Source organism: Strongylocentrotus purpuratus, unplaced genomic scaffold (genome assembly GCF_000002235.5).
Source record: "Strongylocentrotus purpuratus isolate Spur 01 unplaced genomic scaffold, Spur_5.0 spur5_contig_862, whole genome shotgun sequence".
Lineage (NCBI taxonomy): Eukaryota > Metazoa > Echinodermata > Echinoidea > Camarodonta > Strongylocentrotidae > Strongylocentrotus > Strongylocentrotus purpuratus.
The window spans coordinates 561,501-580,334 of record NW_022145571.1 but is presented as its reverse complement, the minus strand read 5'-3'; the positions used below and the strand labels follow the sequence as shown (position 1 = coordinate 580,334).

General features: G+C 34.1%; 3 protein-coding genes across 3 annotated transcripts in view; 1 reads left to right on the top strand and 2 right to left on the bottom strand.

The window, feature by feature from the left end:
• Window positions 1-796: 796 nt before the first annotated feature.
• LOC584430 (deoxynucleotidyltransferase terminal-interacting protein 1) lies at window positions 797-9,529 on the bottom strand. The gene is made up of 11 exons (XM_030972092.1): window positions 9,419-9,529; window positions 7,831-7,932; window positions 7,057-7,145; window positions 6,402-6,507; window positions 5,739-5,837; window positions 4,735-4,896; window positions 4,415-4,486; window positions 3,610-3,788; window positions 3,150-3,210; window positions 2,478-2,602; window positions 797-1,470 (listed from the first exon to the last, which is right to left on the bottom strand). The coding sequence occupies exons 2-11, from the start codon at window positions 7,909-7,911 to the stop codon at window positions 1,329-1,331; spliced, it is 1,116 nt and encodes a 371-aa protein (XP_030827952.1). The 5' UTR covers window positions 7,912-7,932; window positions 9,419-9,529; the 3' UTR covers window positions 797-1,328.
• A 3,483-nt stretch (window positions 9,530-13,012) lies between these two features.
• Window positions 13,013-16,829, bottom strand: LOC115919145 (transmembrane emp24 domain-containing protein 2-like). The gene is made up of 4 exons (XM_030972075.1): window positions 16,589-16,829; window positions 14,999-15,191; window positions 14,113-14,220; window positions 13,013-13,617 (listed from the first exon to the last, which is right to left on the bottom strand). The coding sequence occupies exons 1-4, from the start codon at window positions 16,772-16,774 to the stop codon at window positions 13,493-13,495; spliced, it is 612 nt and encodes a 203-aa protein (XP_030827935.1). The 5' UTR covers window positions 16,775-16,829; the 3' UTR covers window positions 13,013-13,492.
• A 687-nt stretch (window positions 16,830-17,516) lies between these two features.
• The window catches only part of LOC115918271 (protein strawberry notch homolog 1-like), a 43,636-nt gene continuing 42,318 nt past the window's right edge, over window positions 17,517-18,834 (top strand). Inside the window, exon 1 of the mRNA XM_030972065.1 lies at window positions 17,517-17,611. The gene's annotated coding sequence lies outside the window, so the exon portion shown is untranslated. The remainder of the gene's footprint in view (window positions 17,612-18,834) is intronic.

Below are 18,834 nucleotides of genomic sequence, written 5' to 3'. Positions count from 1 at the left end.
TCTATATATACAAACTCATTGGTTGAAAATATCTATGCTGTGAAGCATGTTCAATCTCAAAATGGCATTACCTTTCAGAGAGGTGGGAAATGTGTAAAACAGAGCAAGATGATTGTTTCTGGTCAATCGTTTGTAATTACTATGTAAGCTTAAATCTTCAAACTCTGCCTCTTCTCATTAATTTATGTCTTGGTCTTCATAATTTTCAAAGTGATTTCCCATCTCATTTCTGAAAAGGGCCTGAAGTATCAGAATTTCAATCTGTTGCATGTAGCCGAGGATTGTAAAACCATTGAGTAAGCACAAATAATTGCTATAATTTTGTCAGATCAAACCCCATTAAATTGTTATAGGGTCCTTATCTCACAATTCTACTCCCATCATATAATATTGGAAGCATTTACATTTTGTTTGCTTATGAAAATATACTCTTCTTAAAGTTGATAATCATGATTATCTTGGCTTAATGTCTAATCCAATCTCTAACCCCCTCATTTCAGTTTTTAAATAATGTTTACCGGTATGTTTATTATTTTATTCAAAGTGATTATGGCACAGCAGTACAAAAATAAAAACTGAAACAGGAAACTGGAATGTCCTTTGTGCTTTGATAGTTGATACAATCCACATAGCAACAATATAATATATTAAATAACGGTAGCAGTAAGTGAAACTGCTATTACACATAAATTGCACAATATATTTTACATTTTCCAACAAGGAATTTCTTCTCTATACTTCTACATAACTAAATAAACATGCCCCCCCCCCATTGGAAGAAAAAAAAAAAACCTGTAGGAAGGATTTCTGAAAGCTGATGGTCCTTGTAAGTTGAATACCCAGTTGTAAAACTAATGGATAGATATCCCTACATGGGAAATATGTACAAATCAGCCAGTGGTCAATTGCATGCATACTTTTATGTCACAGATTTGAGAAAAGAGGACCCAAGTTCCTCTTATGGGAGATTCTGTTCAATGTGTCCTGAAATAGGTATTTTTCACATTTATTTCATCCCAGGGTGAAAAATATCTTAATAAATTATGACCATGTAATAATGTAAGTGATACCAGGAAAAGACAAGAGTCAATGATCCTGATAAATGACTTTCATTTTTGGATAAAACGAACTGGATAAATGTCATATGTCTAATAGGAAACATGGCATGGAATCGCCTTACATGAACAAAATGTGAAAGCGTAGTTGTTGAGGGCATCACGTAATCTTATGTTTTTAACTACACATACCTTATAAGTTCCCCATTCAAGCAGAAAATAGAGAAATATTGAACCAAATAAACATCAGCTCGAAAAGGAGACTTTCATTCGTTAATTTTCATTGATATCACTGCTATTGTTGCTACCATCACAATCTGTGCGATGCGTTTCCATGTAGCGTCTCATCTTCTCCAAGATCTCAGGTGGAACATTGAATGTTTGAAGCTCCTCTAGCGCTAGACTTCCACATTCTCTGTTTGGGGTGAGGGGGAGGGGAGGGGGGGGGGGTGAAGGAATAAAGTGAAGAAAAGTGGTATCAAGTGTACAGTGGGTAAGAAAAAGAAAGGGTAAAAGGGAAATGGTATACATTTTAAATCAATGTATGGTCAATATGTAATGCAAATCAAACTCAAATAATTTCTTGTTACAACAAAAAGGTATAGGGTTAAAGTGTTATCTAACAAAAATTACAGTATGCATTGCTTTTATTAACATTACTCATGATAGCCTAGGAATAGAAATTCCTATTTTTCATGTTGCCCAAAATGAGACTTCACCTAAGAAAGAGGGAAAGTTACATATCCTGTAATCAGAATTTTGTGACTTATCAAGAACAAAGTACATGGGGATCTTCTACAATACATAACATAGCCAATTTTAACATTGGGGCAAATATTAATACAGTGTTCAGGATAGAAATGGTATCCTTATTTGCCTGCTTATTAGGATTTCACAGCTCTTAAATTTATCAACAGTGTACATTACCTTCAAAGCATTAAATGTCATTATGCACTTGTCATTTGTAAGACGCACCTCTTGACCCCCGGGAATGGTGCGTCATTGTAACGATGTGAGTCGTACATTTTGATACCATGACGCACCTTCCGTCACAGAAAGTGACACACCATTACATTCCATCGACGCACATTTGAGTCAAACATATGACACACCATTTCATGAAAATGACTAGCCAATGACGCACATTTGAGAAACACTTCTGCTTGGAGAAAGTGACGGTCCCATTGACACACCAAATGACGCAACGTGGTAAAGTGACTTACTATGACGCACATATGGGTCAGTATTGTGACGGACATTTTGCGGCCATGACGGTACTGTGCGTCGCGATTTTGGGGAACATGACGCAACCATGATGCACCATCCCCGGGGGTCAAAAGGTGCGTCTTACAAATGACACCTGCATTAATCCTGAAGGGGGGGGGGGGGTGTGCAAAGGAAAATTTTCAACTTTTGACTTACTTATACTCTTCTGTCTCTGCCAAATCAAGAACATCTTCAAGTAGGAGGATGTAAGCCTTTCCTCCAGTCGCTGGCATGAGATGATTATCATACAGCCACTGTTTGTCATCTTGGTCCCCAGCATACTACATTAAAAAATATTGTTAAAATAAGGTCAGTCAATATCCTACTGACCAAATGACTAATCATCACTACATCTGGGCCTTGTTTCATGAAACTTGTTATCAATGACAAGTAACAATAACTGTTATAAGCTACTGAAAATGTGGCATTTGATTGGCAGAGAGCAAATTTGTCATAGAAATTTAGGACTTGTTGGTGATAACAAGTTTCATGAAACAGGGACCTGGTTTATCTACTTCAGAGGAAGACAGTTTATTCCATGAAACACTACTCATGGAATACCATGGGAACATTATTTGCCAGTGAAATGCCTCAACTGCCAGGGGTAACTTATCTATGTAAGTTACCTATTACTATTTTTGAGTTCCATAAGGTCTTTTTTTTTTTCTCATGGTATGGACTCTTACGGTACCAGCATTCATAAAAAGTCTATGCTCAACATCATTCATATTAAGAAATTTTAAAGACTAAAACGAGTTTAAAAATATCTACCAATCTAATCATAACATGATCATCAATTGATTTGGAAGAAGAATGACAGATTTTTACCTTAAATAGTTCTGGATGCTTGATGTATAATCTTCCTCTTGTAGCACCTAGACCAAGAGCTCTGGAAAGGAGACAAATATTACAGGGAAAAAAAAACAATGGAGTCAAAAAAATTCAACTAGATTCTCTGTCAACATTATCTCTAGTAGCAAACACAAATAATGATAAAAACATTTCAACTATGACAGTTTTATATTACCTTCGTCATCATTATCACCATTAAAACCTTCATCATCGCTATTCTTTCATTTTCCCATTATATCCAGTATTGTTTTAAAATCCTTTTCATATAACAGGCATGCTGGGTTCCTTTTCATGAAAGGCTATGAAACTATATGATTCTGGAGCTCTCAACTATGAAAACTTACACAAAAGAAACCTACAAAGAAATCTTTCCCTACTTTTATCCTTCACAAATTGTAAGTTGAACACAACAAAAATAAATCAACTATGATCTTACTTGTTAGCCTTGGCACCCATGACAAACCTAGATCCATGGACCAGTCTGGAGGGGTCCCACTTGGGTCCTTCTTTCTTGACCGGTTCTACCTTGACCTTGTTACTCTTATAGCTCCCAGAGGAGGAGGTCGTGATCACATCCGTGTAGTCACGGTGATGTGCAGGAGGGCGCCCTTTCCTCTGTAAACAAATAATAATAATAATAATATTAGTGGATTCTTGTATAGCGCTCATGTCTGTCAGATTATTACCCTGGCTTTAGCAAGGCTGCCATTATGGCGATTTAGCAACATTTCTTATGCACCCATCCCAAGGAATGCTCAAGACCCCTAACAGGATACGTACATGTACAGTGAAACCTGTCTATAAAGACCACCCAAGGGAGACAAGAAAAGCGGTTTTTATAGGCAGGTCATCTTTTAAGTACAGGTTCGTTTAGTATATATTTCAATGAGAAACCTTTTACAAGGGAAACAAAAAAATGTTTTTTGTAGACAGGTGGTCTTTCTATACAGGTTTGACTGTATATAGCCAACAATTCATAAAAAGCTTTAGAAGGTAATTAATATTAATATAGGAGCAAACTTGTTAATTGGAGCCAGGAGGGTGTTAACTCTTTGAAAACTGTGGGTCAATGCCCTTCTGGTTCTAAACAGATGATGTCTGAATCACATTTGAGTTTATTAGTTATTTAACTATGGAATGATATCATACTCTAGTTACAATGCACATGAATACTGGGTGTAGTTTCTCAGCTGATGAAGGTGATAAGCTGACCAGCTTCAAGATGTTTAGTATAGAGGTACCTTTCTGGTCTGTATTCTTGGTGGTGGCCTCAGTGAGAATGTGGAGTTGTTGTCTGGATTGTGCTTGGATCTCTGAAAATAGTAAAACAAGATCTAAATATTAATACTCTGAACTTATTTGGACCAATTGTATTCCTCAATAATGATGCAAAAGTCCCTATTCATAATATTAGATGGTAAACACTTAACTTTAACTTTTCAATATGGCTTTGCAAACATTTTCAAGACGGAAAACAAAAAGTGTGCACAATCTACTATCTACTAAGGCATTATATTACAAAACTGTAAAACTTTGATTGAAATCAAGATCAAATACTGACCTTTCTCTCTGGTTCATCACAATCCTCATCATCATTCCTTCTGAGCACAGCTTCTGATGTCTTCATTTTATCTAGATGCATCTTGACATTAATCTTATGAGAACCTGATCCATGTCTCTCTTTACCCGTCTGCTTCCCAGAGGGCTGGAATAGATCTTTGGCCTGTACAGTGTGAACATTAGAAAATAGTAAATACTACAGTCAAACCTGCTTTAGTGACCACCTGTCTACAAAGGACACATTATTTGTTTCCCTTGAAAATGGTTTCTCATTGAAACATGTACTAAAGGAACCTGTACATGAAGACCACCTGTCTGTAAAGACCACTTTTTTGTCTCCCTTGGTTACTGGTGACTGTCTCTCTTTACTTGTCTGCTTATCAGAGGACCGAAATAAATCTTTGGCCTGTACAGGATGGGACAGATGAGATAGTCGCTACTACAATGTAACCATTACTATTGTCCCCCTTTGTTTTTCTTTGCCTGTATGATAATCGGATGGATAGAATAGATCTTTGGCCTGTATAGTGTGGTAATGAGAAGTTGGTAATTACCACAAGGTGCCTGTACATATTGCCTATTAAATGTCTCTCTTTCCACTCCAGAAGGGTGGAATAGAACTTGGCTTGTAGAGTGTGGAAATTGCGATGGTAAATAATATTTTTTTTAAATGTGGAGTATTTATGCATTTACTCACATTACTCACAGGAAATTACAACCTCATCCATATTTACTCCATTCACTTGCATGTCAAGTTATCAGAGGAGATTCACTGTTCTATACTGACTATTCAACTTCACTGTGTACTGGTACATAGAGACTGCAGGTGCTAAGCCAAGCCACCACACACAGATGGTCTATATCTGCATCTTGATAAATGCATATGCATTAGATTGTAAGCAAGGGCCTCATATCTGGCAGACTCTCCCTTCAAATTGAAATTCATATAAAAATTCCTTTTTTCTTGTGACAATAATAAGAATAATAAATATTTAAACAGCTTACCGCTTCCAAGCTGTTCCTGAAGACAGTCAATACATGTTCTTCAGTCACGCTGTCTGCTCCATAGTTCTCTCTCATGTTTTCAACAGCCATGTAGAAAAACTGAAATGAAATTGAAATGCAGTTTTATTTTCATCATTACAGTACAAAACTGAAGTTGTGGCACATGAAGAAAAAAAATCCAAGAGAGACAGAGAGTGAGAGAACACATACCGGTAACCAAGGTGACTGACAAACTACTCACAATTGACAGTCGAGATTAGTATTGTTAAAAATAGCAAATGATGTAGCTTAAAAACCAAGAATCTTACATAAAGAAGTCTCAGATCAAATACTTCATAAAATTAAATTACGTTCATACCTATTCCCCATTTCCTGTTTCATTAGGTAGAATAATGCACATACTAGATTTTTCGTTTTGTAATGTATTTCTTTTTAAGAGCCACCTAGAAAACTCTTAAGTAATTTTGAAGATTTTAATATACATATTAACAAGAACAGTGCATTGTGTAGATGCAAAATTAAGCACTGCCGGTAAATAAGTTCATATAATATTCATACGTTCCTACATTCAAACAATGCTTGTCAGAGAATTATATCCTTTAAAATGCTAATAATAAAATAACGAACATTTAGTTTCGCAGACAATATTGGCGAGAGACCTACCTGAGCATAATACTGGAATATGCAATGGATATCCTTGTTGATTCGCTTCTGTAAGGTTCCTCGTAAGATCTCCAAGGGTGTGATTGGATTGAACACAACACCACTCCTGTAAACAATGAGGGACAATTGAACACTTTGCTGAAAATGTGATTTCTTAATAAATACAGGCATAATGGTACAAATTTTTGAACACTTGTATGGTACTTTATCAAGTGTATCCAAAACAAGCAAGTTAAGCAGACATCTTTTTCTACAACCCCGTCACCTGTAGAAATGTGCATCCAGCTAAAAGCAATTTTTCTTATATTTCCTATGTGTGAGACTTTAAATTGTTATTTATATTATATCTTGTATAAAAACAATACTGTACATACAAAATGTGTAATTTTGTCTGAGATTACCAAATTGATATTACTTGGATCTCTGTAAATCCTTTCATACTAAACAACTTTTTGATAGAGGTTCACCAGGGGATCATCTTTTCTTGAGAACATTCCTGGGGAGTGTTTCACAAAGCCTTTTTTCAATGACAAATGACAAAAATCAGTGACAAATCTGCTGATAACTAATCAGAGGCAAGGATTTCAGTAGCTTATAACAAAAACTGTCATTTGTCACTGATGACAAGTTTTGTGAAATGGGGCCCTGTTCTTACCTGGTCTTGAAGTTGACGCCTGGTTGTCTGGTTAGTCTTTGATGCTTGCTGGTGGGAAAGGTCTTCAAAGACATGCAAAAAGGATTCTTCTGCAAAAATCATGATAACAAAAGAAAAGGTTTGAAAAACAGAAAGAAACTTTTTTTTTCAAATAGAAGAACAAAAGATAACAAATGTAGAGTGCAGTACACTAATCACAAGTACAGAAGACATTCTGAATCATATCCTAACGGTATACAGTCAAATCTATCTTAGTGGCCACCTCTCTATAAATGCCACCTGTCTATAATGACCATGCATTTTGTCTACCTGGAGAAAATAATTTGTGTTTTATAAACCTGCCTTTAAAAGGCCACCTGTCTACACTGACCACTTTTGCTGTTTCCATTGGGCAGCCTCAATAGACAGGTGTGACTCTACTTTCCTTTGATTATAAACCTCCATCAATTTCTTATTCTTGCAAAATTAGGAAATCAATTGAGGTCTCCCAACTTTCAAAGCAAAGTGTAGAGTGTAGACAATCTGTTGATTACCATTTAAAGGTTTGAAACAATAAATATATTAAGCCCAATCTAAAAATGAAACAAAGCCTACTACTAAATTTGACTCTTTCAATTTCATTTATGATAATGTTTTAAACACATATAGCGCTACAGAGGGAGTTAAAAAACTCCTATAACTTGTTTCACTCTATCAAAATAGAGACAGTGACTCATTAATTATTTTCAAATGATTAATCATTTATAGAGATTAGGTATTGTATAGGATGCTTACTATCTTGTTACACAGAAGAGCCTTCTTCTTTGTCAGGCTGTCATTAGTCCAGTGTGGTGGCAGGCTTTCAACAAAACTCATCTTGTCAATTCTCAGTTGTACCTGAAAGTAGATCACACCATGTTAGTCAGCATCATAGATTTGATAAAATTTACTTTCACATTGTCACAGATATTATGGTTTAAAGGTAAAGACCAGTTATGGTCATGCAATTGCATTGTGAAAGAAACGTTGTGGAATCGATCAGAAAAGGTCGATCATCTAGCATCTAGCATCTGCAAGGTTCTGGAATCATCAAAATGATAAGAAATTTGGCCCATTCTTCATAAAGTTACAAGTACTATACACAGAAAGATGTATATGGGACTACCCTATATCTCTCACAGTCCATGAGAGAAACAAATTTACCAAATATATGAATTAGTAGGCGGTTTCCCGGCTAATTTTTTATCATCATGTATTAGTCAAAACATATTCTTTCACATGATTGGTAATGAGAGCTTCCATTTCATTTTTTGAAATTGGGGCGTTTCCAATACTGGTCTTTACCTTTAACTGTATATGACCCAAGACCAAATCATGATCAATTTTAATAGTTGAGAACAACATTAGAATGATAGCAGGGCTCAAATTGAGACCCTACTTCTTGTTTATGTTTAAATATTTATATGTGGCACTACAAAGTAAAACAGAGTTGAACATTTTGTGTTAATTGCAATAATTTGCTCAGGTTTTAAACTGAAAAAGAGCTCTTGGGATTTTAACAATGAAATACTTAAATATCACTAAGAAAATTGCACTTACATGTATGCTAGTAAATTACAAAACCAAGTCCTAAACTTTGTATTTAGATTAAGAGATCCTGTGAACTGAAAGTATATTTTACACTGGCAGATAATGAGATATTATTAAGATGACTGCAGGGAGTATGGGAGGGTTCTTTTTGTGTTAGAAGAGAGCCAGCGTTAAAATTCAAGAGATGTTAAACTGAAAAAAACCTCTTCCACATCACCCTGGTTTCATGAAACCGTTGTAAGTGCAAGATTGGCAACATTCCATTGAGAAGAATATTCACCTGTGTCAACTGGATGTCGGCGCATTTGTTCTTTTGAAAGTTGTGTGATATGCTAGCTATGCTAGAGAAAACCTTTTTTGTTGTTGCTTTACCTTTGCCTTTTTGGTTAAATTTTGGCATTGAAAACAAAATCAACTCACTATCGGGTCATCATTCAATATTCATATCATAACTTAGTATATATAGCACTCACTCAGTCATCTATTTATGGATCATTATATGAGACAATGACATTCAATGACAAAAATAGACCTATCAACACAATTCCAGAGGGAATTTCTAACAGTGCACAGTGCACTGTTTTGTGTGTGAATAGACTATGGTCCACAGTATTGCCCCACAGCTTATAATCTGTGTTGTTTCCATCCGGTCAAAAGGAAAAAAACGCGAGCACACACACAAAATATACCCCAAAAATACATTTGGTCTGCATTCTGATCTTTTTCAAAGATATTTTGAGTCCATCCTTTCATTAATTATACAGTAAAACACATAAAATCGTTCTTTGCTCACCGGTATTGCTGCAAAATTCAGTCAAACGATGAGGAACGTCACGTAGTTGTAATTGCAGAACCGTCCTTGTTGTGAAAGTACCGCACACGCATGCAATAAATAAATACCGGTATTCATAATGGTCGCTCGGTAAGTCAAAAACTACATTGCTAAACACTTGCCGCTGCTCTTGCTCTGATTTGTTACTCATTTTTAAATTTTTTTATTCTAAATTTCTACCCTATATTTTGGCCAATATCTGATTTTTCTGGTAATTGTAATTTAATTAATTATGGTTGGCATTTTATATAATTCTATTTTTGTGATAATTCTGTATGATCCTATTTTTCCCATGTAGGCTATTCTCAAAAAGTTATTATAATTTCTGATTTGATAAAGTGATGGCAATTTTGTTCTTAAAACTGCTAGCTGGTAAGTTTTGAAATAAAGTATAAGTTAGAATGACTTTAGAAAACAACGGGGAGGGGAAGCGGGGGATATAGAGTCTTGAAGGACATTACAGTCATTTATTTTCTTGTCACTTTAGAAGAAGAAAAAAATCACTCATGATAAGCATATTTATTGTACTTCTTCTTTGATGTTTTTCTTTTATTAACGGCCAATTATTATTCAGAGTTAACATTGGTACATTATAACAAAGAGATTGCAACAGTCTATATCATTTTCTGTGACACATAAACTCAACATCCAAGGGGTAAAATACTATAACTTTCTAGTTTCTACCTCTATATGGGCAGCATATTTTGGCAATCTTTTTTGGTCCATTTTCATTTTATAATGATTATTACTAGGGTCAAAATAATTTGTGACACAATGCCCATCAAGTCGTCTCAGTAATCTGGGGGTATTATCATGGACCATAGTGAGTCCCAAATGAGATGTCTACATGCAGTCTTTGATGGCTTCTAACACTATAACCTAACTTACTAACATACCCCTAACATCAACACACTAACCCACATTGGACTAACCCACCCCCTCAACACCACACAAATAAACAACACACTAATGCTAATCCATAAAACCATAACAGGACAAAATTTAAATTTCATTGTAGTATCTTTTAGACACCCTGTATAAACAAACCCACACAAGAGGCATATAATAGATAATTTCATAAAGTAGAAGTCTTTAATAAATCATGGAAAATGCAGAGAACTTTACATGTACATGTGTATATACATGAGCATTTCAAAGTTTACAACTTGATAAGAATTTAACAAAAAACAAAATCAAAAGAAAAGAAAAGAAAAGAAAGAGAAATATTTATCAATATACAAAGCTGAACAGATAACAATGTACTTTATAGAGTATTTCTTGCCTACTACTCTCATCACCGCATGCACACTGAAAATAAATGACTAAGAAGTAACAACTAAATGTACCAGTATAACCAATTGAATTGACTGTACCAAGACTGATTACATTCTGTTCTATTCCGATCATCTTACATGTCTCATACCTAAAGGCAAAACTATAACACCATCCTTACCAAACAAAGGCATTACAACAAACTACGAACTTGTATCAAAACCAAGAGAATACCTAAATTTCACATTTAAATATGTAAATTAAAAATTAATATCCACCTTCACATGCTATTGTACAAAGGAAATGAGGATAAACATTGTAACTCCAGCTTTACATTTAAATACTGGTATGCATTCTTGCATCATGCCTCAATATATACCTCATCTTAAAAAAGTTGAAATATATAATTTGAGAATGGGTGATGTGTTCAATAACTTGGCAATATCCTTGTCTGAACACATAATTTCCAGATACTCGGTTAGGTACCATACATTGTAGTTATACAACCTGGAATAAAAGTTTGTACCTAAAAACATTGTGACACATTAAACATAATGGATGTTGACAATGAGAATCCAAAAGTAAAACACATAATATATAAATGACCCAACTAGAAAAAGAAAACAAATATTGTCAGATGAATTGCACATCACAATTTTTTTTTAAATTGTTAACCTTGGTTAACAGTAATCAATTCACATCTAATATGTCATATTTTAGAACGGTAAGATCGCTAAATCCATGCATGCTATTGTTATCCCTATAACTTAGATGGAAATTCATGGAATAATACCTGCAAATACAAAGGAATCTATTTTTAAAACACACCTCAACCATAATGGCTTTATATACTTTCTCTGTCATGATTTTATGTCATTAAAAAACACTTTATTCCAAGAATAATATGAATTAAAGAACATTCAAATTTGATAACCTGAAAAACAGCATATTCAACATATCAAAAACATGATGAAATAGACATAACAGGAAACCGATGCAGAACAGATCGAGAAAAATAAATCTGAAAAAGATATCCAAAGAGATTTTAATTTAAACAATAAACCAATTATTCCCTATGTTCCTGATGATTACATCTTTACAAATAGTTTCCAACTGATTAACTCAAGTAGTACCTACATCTCAATGAGGAAAAAAAGAAAGAAAAGAAATGCATGTGCAATGCTGTAATAATAATAAATATAATTTTTATACATAAGGGGACTATGTGCTTCTCTCTATCTCTCTACCCTATAGTAGTATAGTTGCCTACCAATAATAAAATGTATCCTTTAAAGGTAAAGACCAGTTATGGTCATGCGATTGCATTGTGAAAGAAACGTTGTGGAATCGATCAGAAAAGGTCGATCATCTAGCATCTAGCATCTGCAAGGTTCCGGAATCATCAAAATGATAAGAAATTTGGCTCATTCTTCGTAAAGTTACAAGCACTATACACAGAAAGATGTATATGGGACTACCCTATCTCTCTCACCAGACCATGAGAGAAATAAATTTACCAAATATATGAATTAGTAGGCGGTTTCCCGGCAAATTTTTTATCATCATGTATTAGTCAAAACATATTCTTTCACATGATTGGTAATGAGAGCTTCCATTTCATTTTTTGAAATTGGGGCGTTGCCAATACTGGTCTTTACCTTTAAATTCCTATAGAACATTTCAACATATATTCATAATTTTCTAAACACACAAAAAAGTTGGGAAAAAATCAAAGGTAAAACAAGTCGCAATGCAAAAAGAACACTTAATTGTAAATTTATCTAAACTTTAATTTTTTTTGGTTTTAGTGATTACAATATGAAACCATTACAGTCTATATCAAACTGCCATTTTTGTAACAAAATGAATATTGAAATTCTCTAGAAACAGTTTTCCTTGTTCAATTCATTTCTTACAGAGGACAAATGGAGGTACAGTCCAGACGCCATACTTTAGATTCATTTAGGGTTTCATCAAATGAGATGATCATGTCGTGGCAAGGGTAAATATCATCTGTTTAGAGGTAGAAATGTTTTAACTCATATACTCTAACACAAGAGTTAACGCCTTTCTGGCTTTAAACAGATGATAACTACTTTTCAACATTTTCAGCAAGAAGTTTTTTAGTTGGATTTCCTTGGTGTGTATCACACTATCAGCAATGATCAATTCTTTTCATTCCATTGAAAATTTATAACCTGTACTCATCAAACTGTATTTCAAAAGAAATTGTCTATAGGTCATTTGGAAGTTTAAAAACAACACTATGTGTGAACAACATCCTTATTCATTCTTGACAGTCAGTGTCAATTCTATTGTAATAAGAGAAGCTAATCTTCATGACAAGAAAATTAAGATGACCTTCATGTCTACATAACCCCTATCTCCAGTTCTATAGGCCCATATTCATAAAACTTAAGTTAGTTAACTACACACCATTTAGACATATGCTGGTGATAGTAATCATCTTACTCTCAAAACTACATTATTTTCTTAATTTCTTTATGTTAATTGTTATAATAAATCTAAATTAGGAAAGGTAATTAGTTAATTTCTGCTAAAAAGCAATTATTTCAAAGAAACATCTTCCGGAGCACCAAAAAGAGCTTGTTCTGAGTGACGTCAATTTGTGGTGAAAATGAACATTTTCTCCATTCACATTCTAGGGATAACAATACAGTTTTCAGAATAAATGCACTAGGCCTAGTAAAGTTTTATGAAAATGGGCCGTGATATTTAAAACTACGTAATGCTTAATAATGTCTACACCACTCTCCTGACTTCAAAGAATCTCTTAAGATAATACACCTGTCCTAGCGTCATGGCAACCAGCACCAAGCTCTCAAAGAATGCCCATAATACCACTCTGGAATTTGTGTTGTCGTTAACTGCAAGTGGGAAAAAAGATGAAAATTAAAAAAAAGGAGGAATTGATTAATATGAAGTTGAAAAATGCAAACATTGAAATGGGCAAAATAATGAAATGTTTGACATTCAAAGAAAGATCAAGAAGTATTAACTGTGACCACGGATGGAGTCTTAGGAAGAAATAAATTAGTTACACTTGTCTGAGAAATTAGAGTAGTGACAGTCATAAGTCAGTGACATCTTTGTCATTCTATGTCAATATGAGCCTTGTTAAGCTGACAATTAAAGCAAAATTGAGCATTTATCATGCCCTATAATTGTGACTTCATTTTCATGGCAAATGAAATGTGACAATCCCACATACTCATACATCTTTACAAGACATCTATAAAATTACAAAAGTTATGTTTTACAGTAAAAGTAGTCTTCACACACCACATATAAAAACAAATATACATGGAAAGTAACAGAGAAGAAGAGAGACTGACAGGTTTTTAGGTTAAATGATTACTTACTTGATCTATGAACCCTTTCTCTGACTTCCATATATTCAAGTTCATGTTTGACCCCTGTAAGACCTGTTGCTAGTTCATTCACCATCTCTTCAAGTTTGCTCTGATGCTCTGAAAGAAAAGAAAGGTGAAACGAGAGTAGGATCAATAATAGCAAGAAAGAGGGAATCTCAGGGACTCATAGACACGATGGATAAAAGAGAAATTGGCAATTCCATTATTTATTACAAATATCTGGCAGACTATGCCACATACATGTACATTTAACAAAAATATTTATCAGAAAAATGTTGTGTTCTCCATCACATCTGGAATTTTGTAAGAGACTATAATATGTATCTTACTTCTATCCCTTCAAAATATGATGAGAAGAAAAAAAATCCTAGGAAGTATATGAATAAGAAATGAAATATTGATGACTATTCAAATAGCAAACATTTTGCAGCACATGAAAGATTTAAATACTTTAAAGTTATACAATTATACACATGATGAAATGATGTATTAAGTCAACGTTCATATTGTCTAAAATGCTCATTGTAAGTTGACTTTCATAATCATCTAGTACGCATTCCTCAGTCCTATTTCAATTTCACAATAAAGGCATGTTGTTTTTACAAAGAAAAAATGTTAAGGCTGTCTTCTCTCCTGATTTTTGTTTACAGCTTCCAAAGAAGAGCATAAGCTTAATCATTTCAGGATTTTATTTAATTATCCATAAAACAAAGTTTTCAAGCCAGATATCTAAGCTAGGCAGTATGAGGCTACCTATCAAACTACCTGAAAAAGACACTGTTTTACAGTATTCAAAGAAGAGCATGTAAGCATACTCATTTCAGGATTTTAAAAATTATTTAAAAAAAAATATTTTCAAGCCAGATTAACCTACCTTCTGTTTCTATTCCTTGATCTTTAGGTTGGTCTCCTACATCCATGGAGAACATAACAATCTTAGGTGTCATTGTTGACATCTTATTGCTGAAGCAGTATCTGTAAACTCCATCCATGTGAGCTGCAAAGGTGTATTTACCATTGGACTCTCTCTCTCCTGTGTGAATAGCTTTACCATCTGGTCCAGAAATCTGAGGTTAAGAAGGGCAAACATGGGTACACATTACTCATAATTTAACAGCTACATGGATTTAATTTATAATTGTGTTAAAAAATTGGCACCAATTTATCTGCAAGAACTAATCCAGGAATACAAACCCTCATGCAGTCTATGGTCATCTTCACAATTAAACCTTGTGCCTTCTTCGGTGTCAACTCCTTCTTGTGGTCATCGCTCATTTTGCAAAGCTTCCGCTGAACTTTGGAACAAACTACCTTTACATTTCAAAAACTGTCAGACTGTCCACCAATTCAATGGGATTTGCCCTTGTTTGACCAAAAAAATGAAAAGAAAACAACAACAACAAATAAACGACACACAGATCCAGTCTATGGACAAAGATAAGAGATGAAGGCAAAAGAAAAAATGCTTGATGAGGTCCTCAAAATTTTGGTGTAGGGTTGAAAGATTAATTTCATAAGTAAAAAAGAAAATTATTACAGGAAGAATATCATTGATTCTTTAATTCATTTATGATTTGAAGTAGAGCTAGGGGGTCTATTAACGTCTATACAGATACTGGACTCTAGACAAGAATGACAAATAGGGACAAATGGAGGGAAAAGGGAGAATATACAATGTAGACTTGGACTCGGTCATAGGCATGATGAGGAAAGTTTCAACTTTGTCCCCTTTAAAAAAAGAATTAATTAAAGAAATAAGAATAAGGTCTAGGCCTATACCCAAAATGTGTGTCTGGACAGGCTGTGGTATCAATCTGGAGACCAAATTTCTGTCTCTTTCGTTCGTTAGCCTCTGATTTGGGTAGGGTCGGCTCCTCTAAAGAGAGGAGCCGACCCTACCCAAATCAAAGGAGCCGACCCTACCCAAATCAAAGGAGCCGACCCCACCCAAATCAAGAGGAGCCGACCCTACCCAAATCAGAGGCTATACGAAAGAGACAAAAATTTTGTTCTATGGTATCTGGACAGTTGATTTAAAACAGCGACTTGAAGATGTTTAAATGCAATATTTATTACACTTCATACATCTTTGAAGAATATGTTAAAACAATATTAAATATATATGATGGTTTGGGGTTATTTGACAAAACATTTTGGTTATAAACAAAGGCAACAGTGTCAGTGCAGTGACTACTTTATTTTGTAAAGCGTTCAAACTTCACTGACAGCTGACCAGACACACAATTCCCCATCATCATCAATAATATATTCATAACAAAATTCATAAGTCTAAGTTACTCACTCTAAGTAAGAAGAGTAAGACTAAGTATAAATTTAACAATACACAAGAACACAAAATCAAATCAAATATGTGTTAAATAACTACACAATCTGAAAAAGAAAAAGGATGAATGCAAATAAATACTTGAGGAAAGAGTAATGAAAATATTTTTTTCATATTCACCTTCACATCAATGTCAAGAAATCCTCCCTCTGCAACTTCAAATGTGAGAGCCATTCTTGTCCCAGATGACACTCTGTCGTGGAAACATTCTTCTGCATGGGCATCAATGGCAATGAAATATGCTTTTACTGTTGTCATACACATGACAAAAAAAGCAATAAAAAGGATGTAATGATAAGTTGCCATCTTGTACAATTAATGTTTCAAAACAAGAACAATTTTTAATCAAGCTTTTGCCTGCAAGCTCAATGCATGAGAGTCAATACAACAAGCTGTGTTATTCTCTATTGTCGATCACTCATATTTTGCCACGCGTACTACAGATTTTGTGCCAGAAGTTAGTAGGAACACTGCTGCGCATAGCAGCAAGTAGAGAGCATTCGTGACCTCTACGTGGCATATTTTGTCTTATAGCAAACCTACACAAGTACGCTTGAATGTAAAATCTATTTTTAAGTCGTCTATTTTTTGGAGATCATTTTGTTTCAAATGAAGACCGGAGTTTACACAGTTTAATCCCTAGTTTTGTTTTTCGATTGTTTTTTCAACCAGAAATACAAAATTTCCATTATGAATTAACATTATTCAGTCATATTCCATACGATTTGATTATCTATCCGTTTATATATTTTTTTTGTTTAACAATCTAATAGAATTTACTGAAAGTATTCTTAAAATCCTCATGCCACACTACAAACGTTTATTGATATGAAAAATAAAAAATAATATACATATTTTTATATAATATGAGCATATAAACTAGTTTTTAGTGGTAAATTATATTATATCATATATTTCCTAATAGTTTGTTAGATTGGCAATGCCATACAACATTCTCATAAGATTTGACCGTTTTTTCAGTTCTGCACTGTGCACGCATGCATATCATCTTGTGTATGCAGCATGCATGCACGATCTATGCACTCCGGATACACGTGCAGTTCGTTCGTCTCGACGGACTTCCGCAATACCAAGTGCAACTTCAAGTTAAGGGACTCCATTATTTCACGACAATAAACTGAGGTATCGTATCTTTCCTTTTTATCATCAGTTGCTACATTATATGTTGCAGATTTTGGGCAGTAATTAGTGGGTTACTTTTGTTTTATCTGCATAAACGGCACGAGGCTAAGGGACAAATACAGTGGAGTCATCTATCTCCATCTGCATCGTGTATGATCATGATTAATTCGCACCGCGCGCTGGCGCTGCACTGGTACTTGGTAGTAATAGTGCAGTGGTAGACTACCGGTATTCATTTGTAAACACAGTCGTTGCATTGCTTTCTAATGGGTGTAGATCTTTTGCACATTTTATAATAGTAGACCTCTAGGTAGATTCTAAACCAAAATTTTCAATTAGGGAGGCCAATAATACCCAGGCGCAGTCTAAGTGATATGTAGGTATGTGACAAAAAAAAAATCAAATTCATTAATCTGGCCTAGACTCTATCTAAGTTTAACTTAGTACTAGACTCTATCTACCATTGGAAAGAGCTCAGCACAAGCATTGCAATGATATAAATATCTTTGTTCTAGATCTAGGTTAATTATTCAAAAAGTTATGAATATTTTAAGATTTAATTGACGAGCTAAATTTGGGATTGTTTTAACATAGGAAACGAAGGAAACGAAGAAAAAGGCGTGACCTTTTCGGGAAGTTCTGAACTAGAAGTGCCATACTTTTTTTTATTCCTTGTTGGATTTTAATGAAACTTTCTATAAGGAAAGCTAGACTAATTACTAAAAAAACTCTTTGAAACTGTTTTTACTTATTACAAAGGTACAACCGTTCATTAATTTTAAATGTAATTACTGATATTGATTAAGCGGATTGATAAACAGTACATTTTCAGTAACAAAAGAAAATTGTAAATTCACAAAACTTGAGCATTTTGTTTTGAAAAACATGTAGCATCTTATTCACTCACAATATTGTTATCTTTATGAGATTATTAAGTCTTCACAAACAGAATGCTTTAATTAATAATGATTTTGTTATTAATCTTATCACAACTTTGTATTATATTATTTATGTCATGTTATATTGTTTGAGTACCAAATAAAATATCATTTGAAAAACAAAAAAATATTCTTCACAAATGAAGTCCACTGCAAGAGTATACTTTGAAATGTCAAAGTCTTCTGCATCATCAATGTAGGTCTCATCCTCTTGCCAGTAACCAATACAGTAAGTACCCCCGTTTCTCTTCAAATCCTTTTATTTAATTCTTCTAGGGAAGACGC

Excerpts from the sequence above, each read along its gene's own strand:
- LOC584430 (XM_030972092.1), bottom strand. The coding sequence starts at position 7,911 with ATGAGTTTTGTTGAAAGCCTGCCACCACACTGGACTAATGACAGCCTG. Across the intron at positions 6,508-7,056 it reads GGCGTCAACTTCAAGACCAG|GAGTGGTGTTGTGTTCAATC; the intron begins GTAAGAACAGGG and ends CATTGTTTACAG. Across the intron at positions 3,789-4,414 it reads CAAGAATACAGACCAGAAAG|AGGAAAGGGCGCCCTCCTGC; the intron begins GTACCTCTATAC and ends ATTTGTTTACAG.
- LOC115919145 (XM_030972075.1), bottom strand. The coding sequence starts at position 16,774 with ATGGCAACTTATCATTACATCCTTTTTATTGCTTTTTTTGTCATGTGT. Across the intron at positions 14,221-14,998 it reads TCAAGGAATAGAAACAGAAG|AGCATCAGAGCAAACTTGAA; the intron begins GTAGGTTAATCT and ends CTTTTCTTTCAG. Across the intron at positions 13,618-14,112 it reads AGAAAGGGTTCATAGATCAA|TTAACGACAACACAAATTCC; the intron begins GTAAGTAATCAT and ends TCCCACTTGCAG.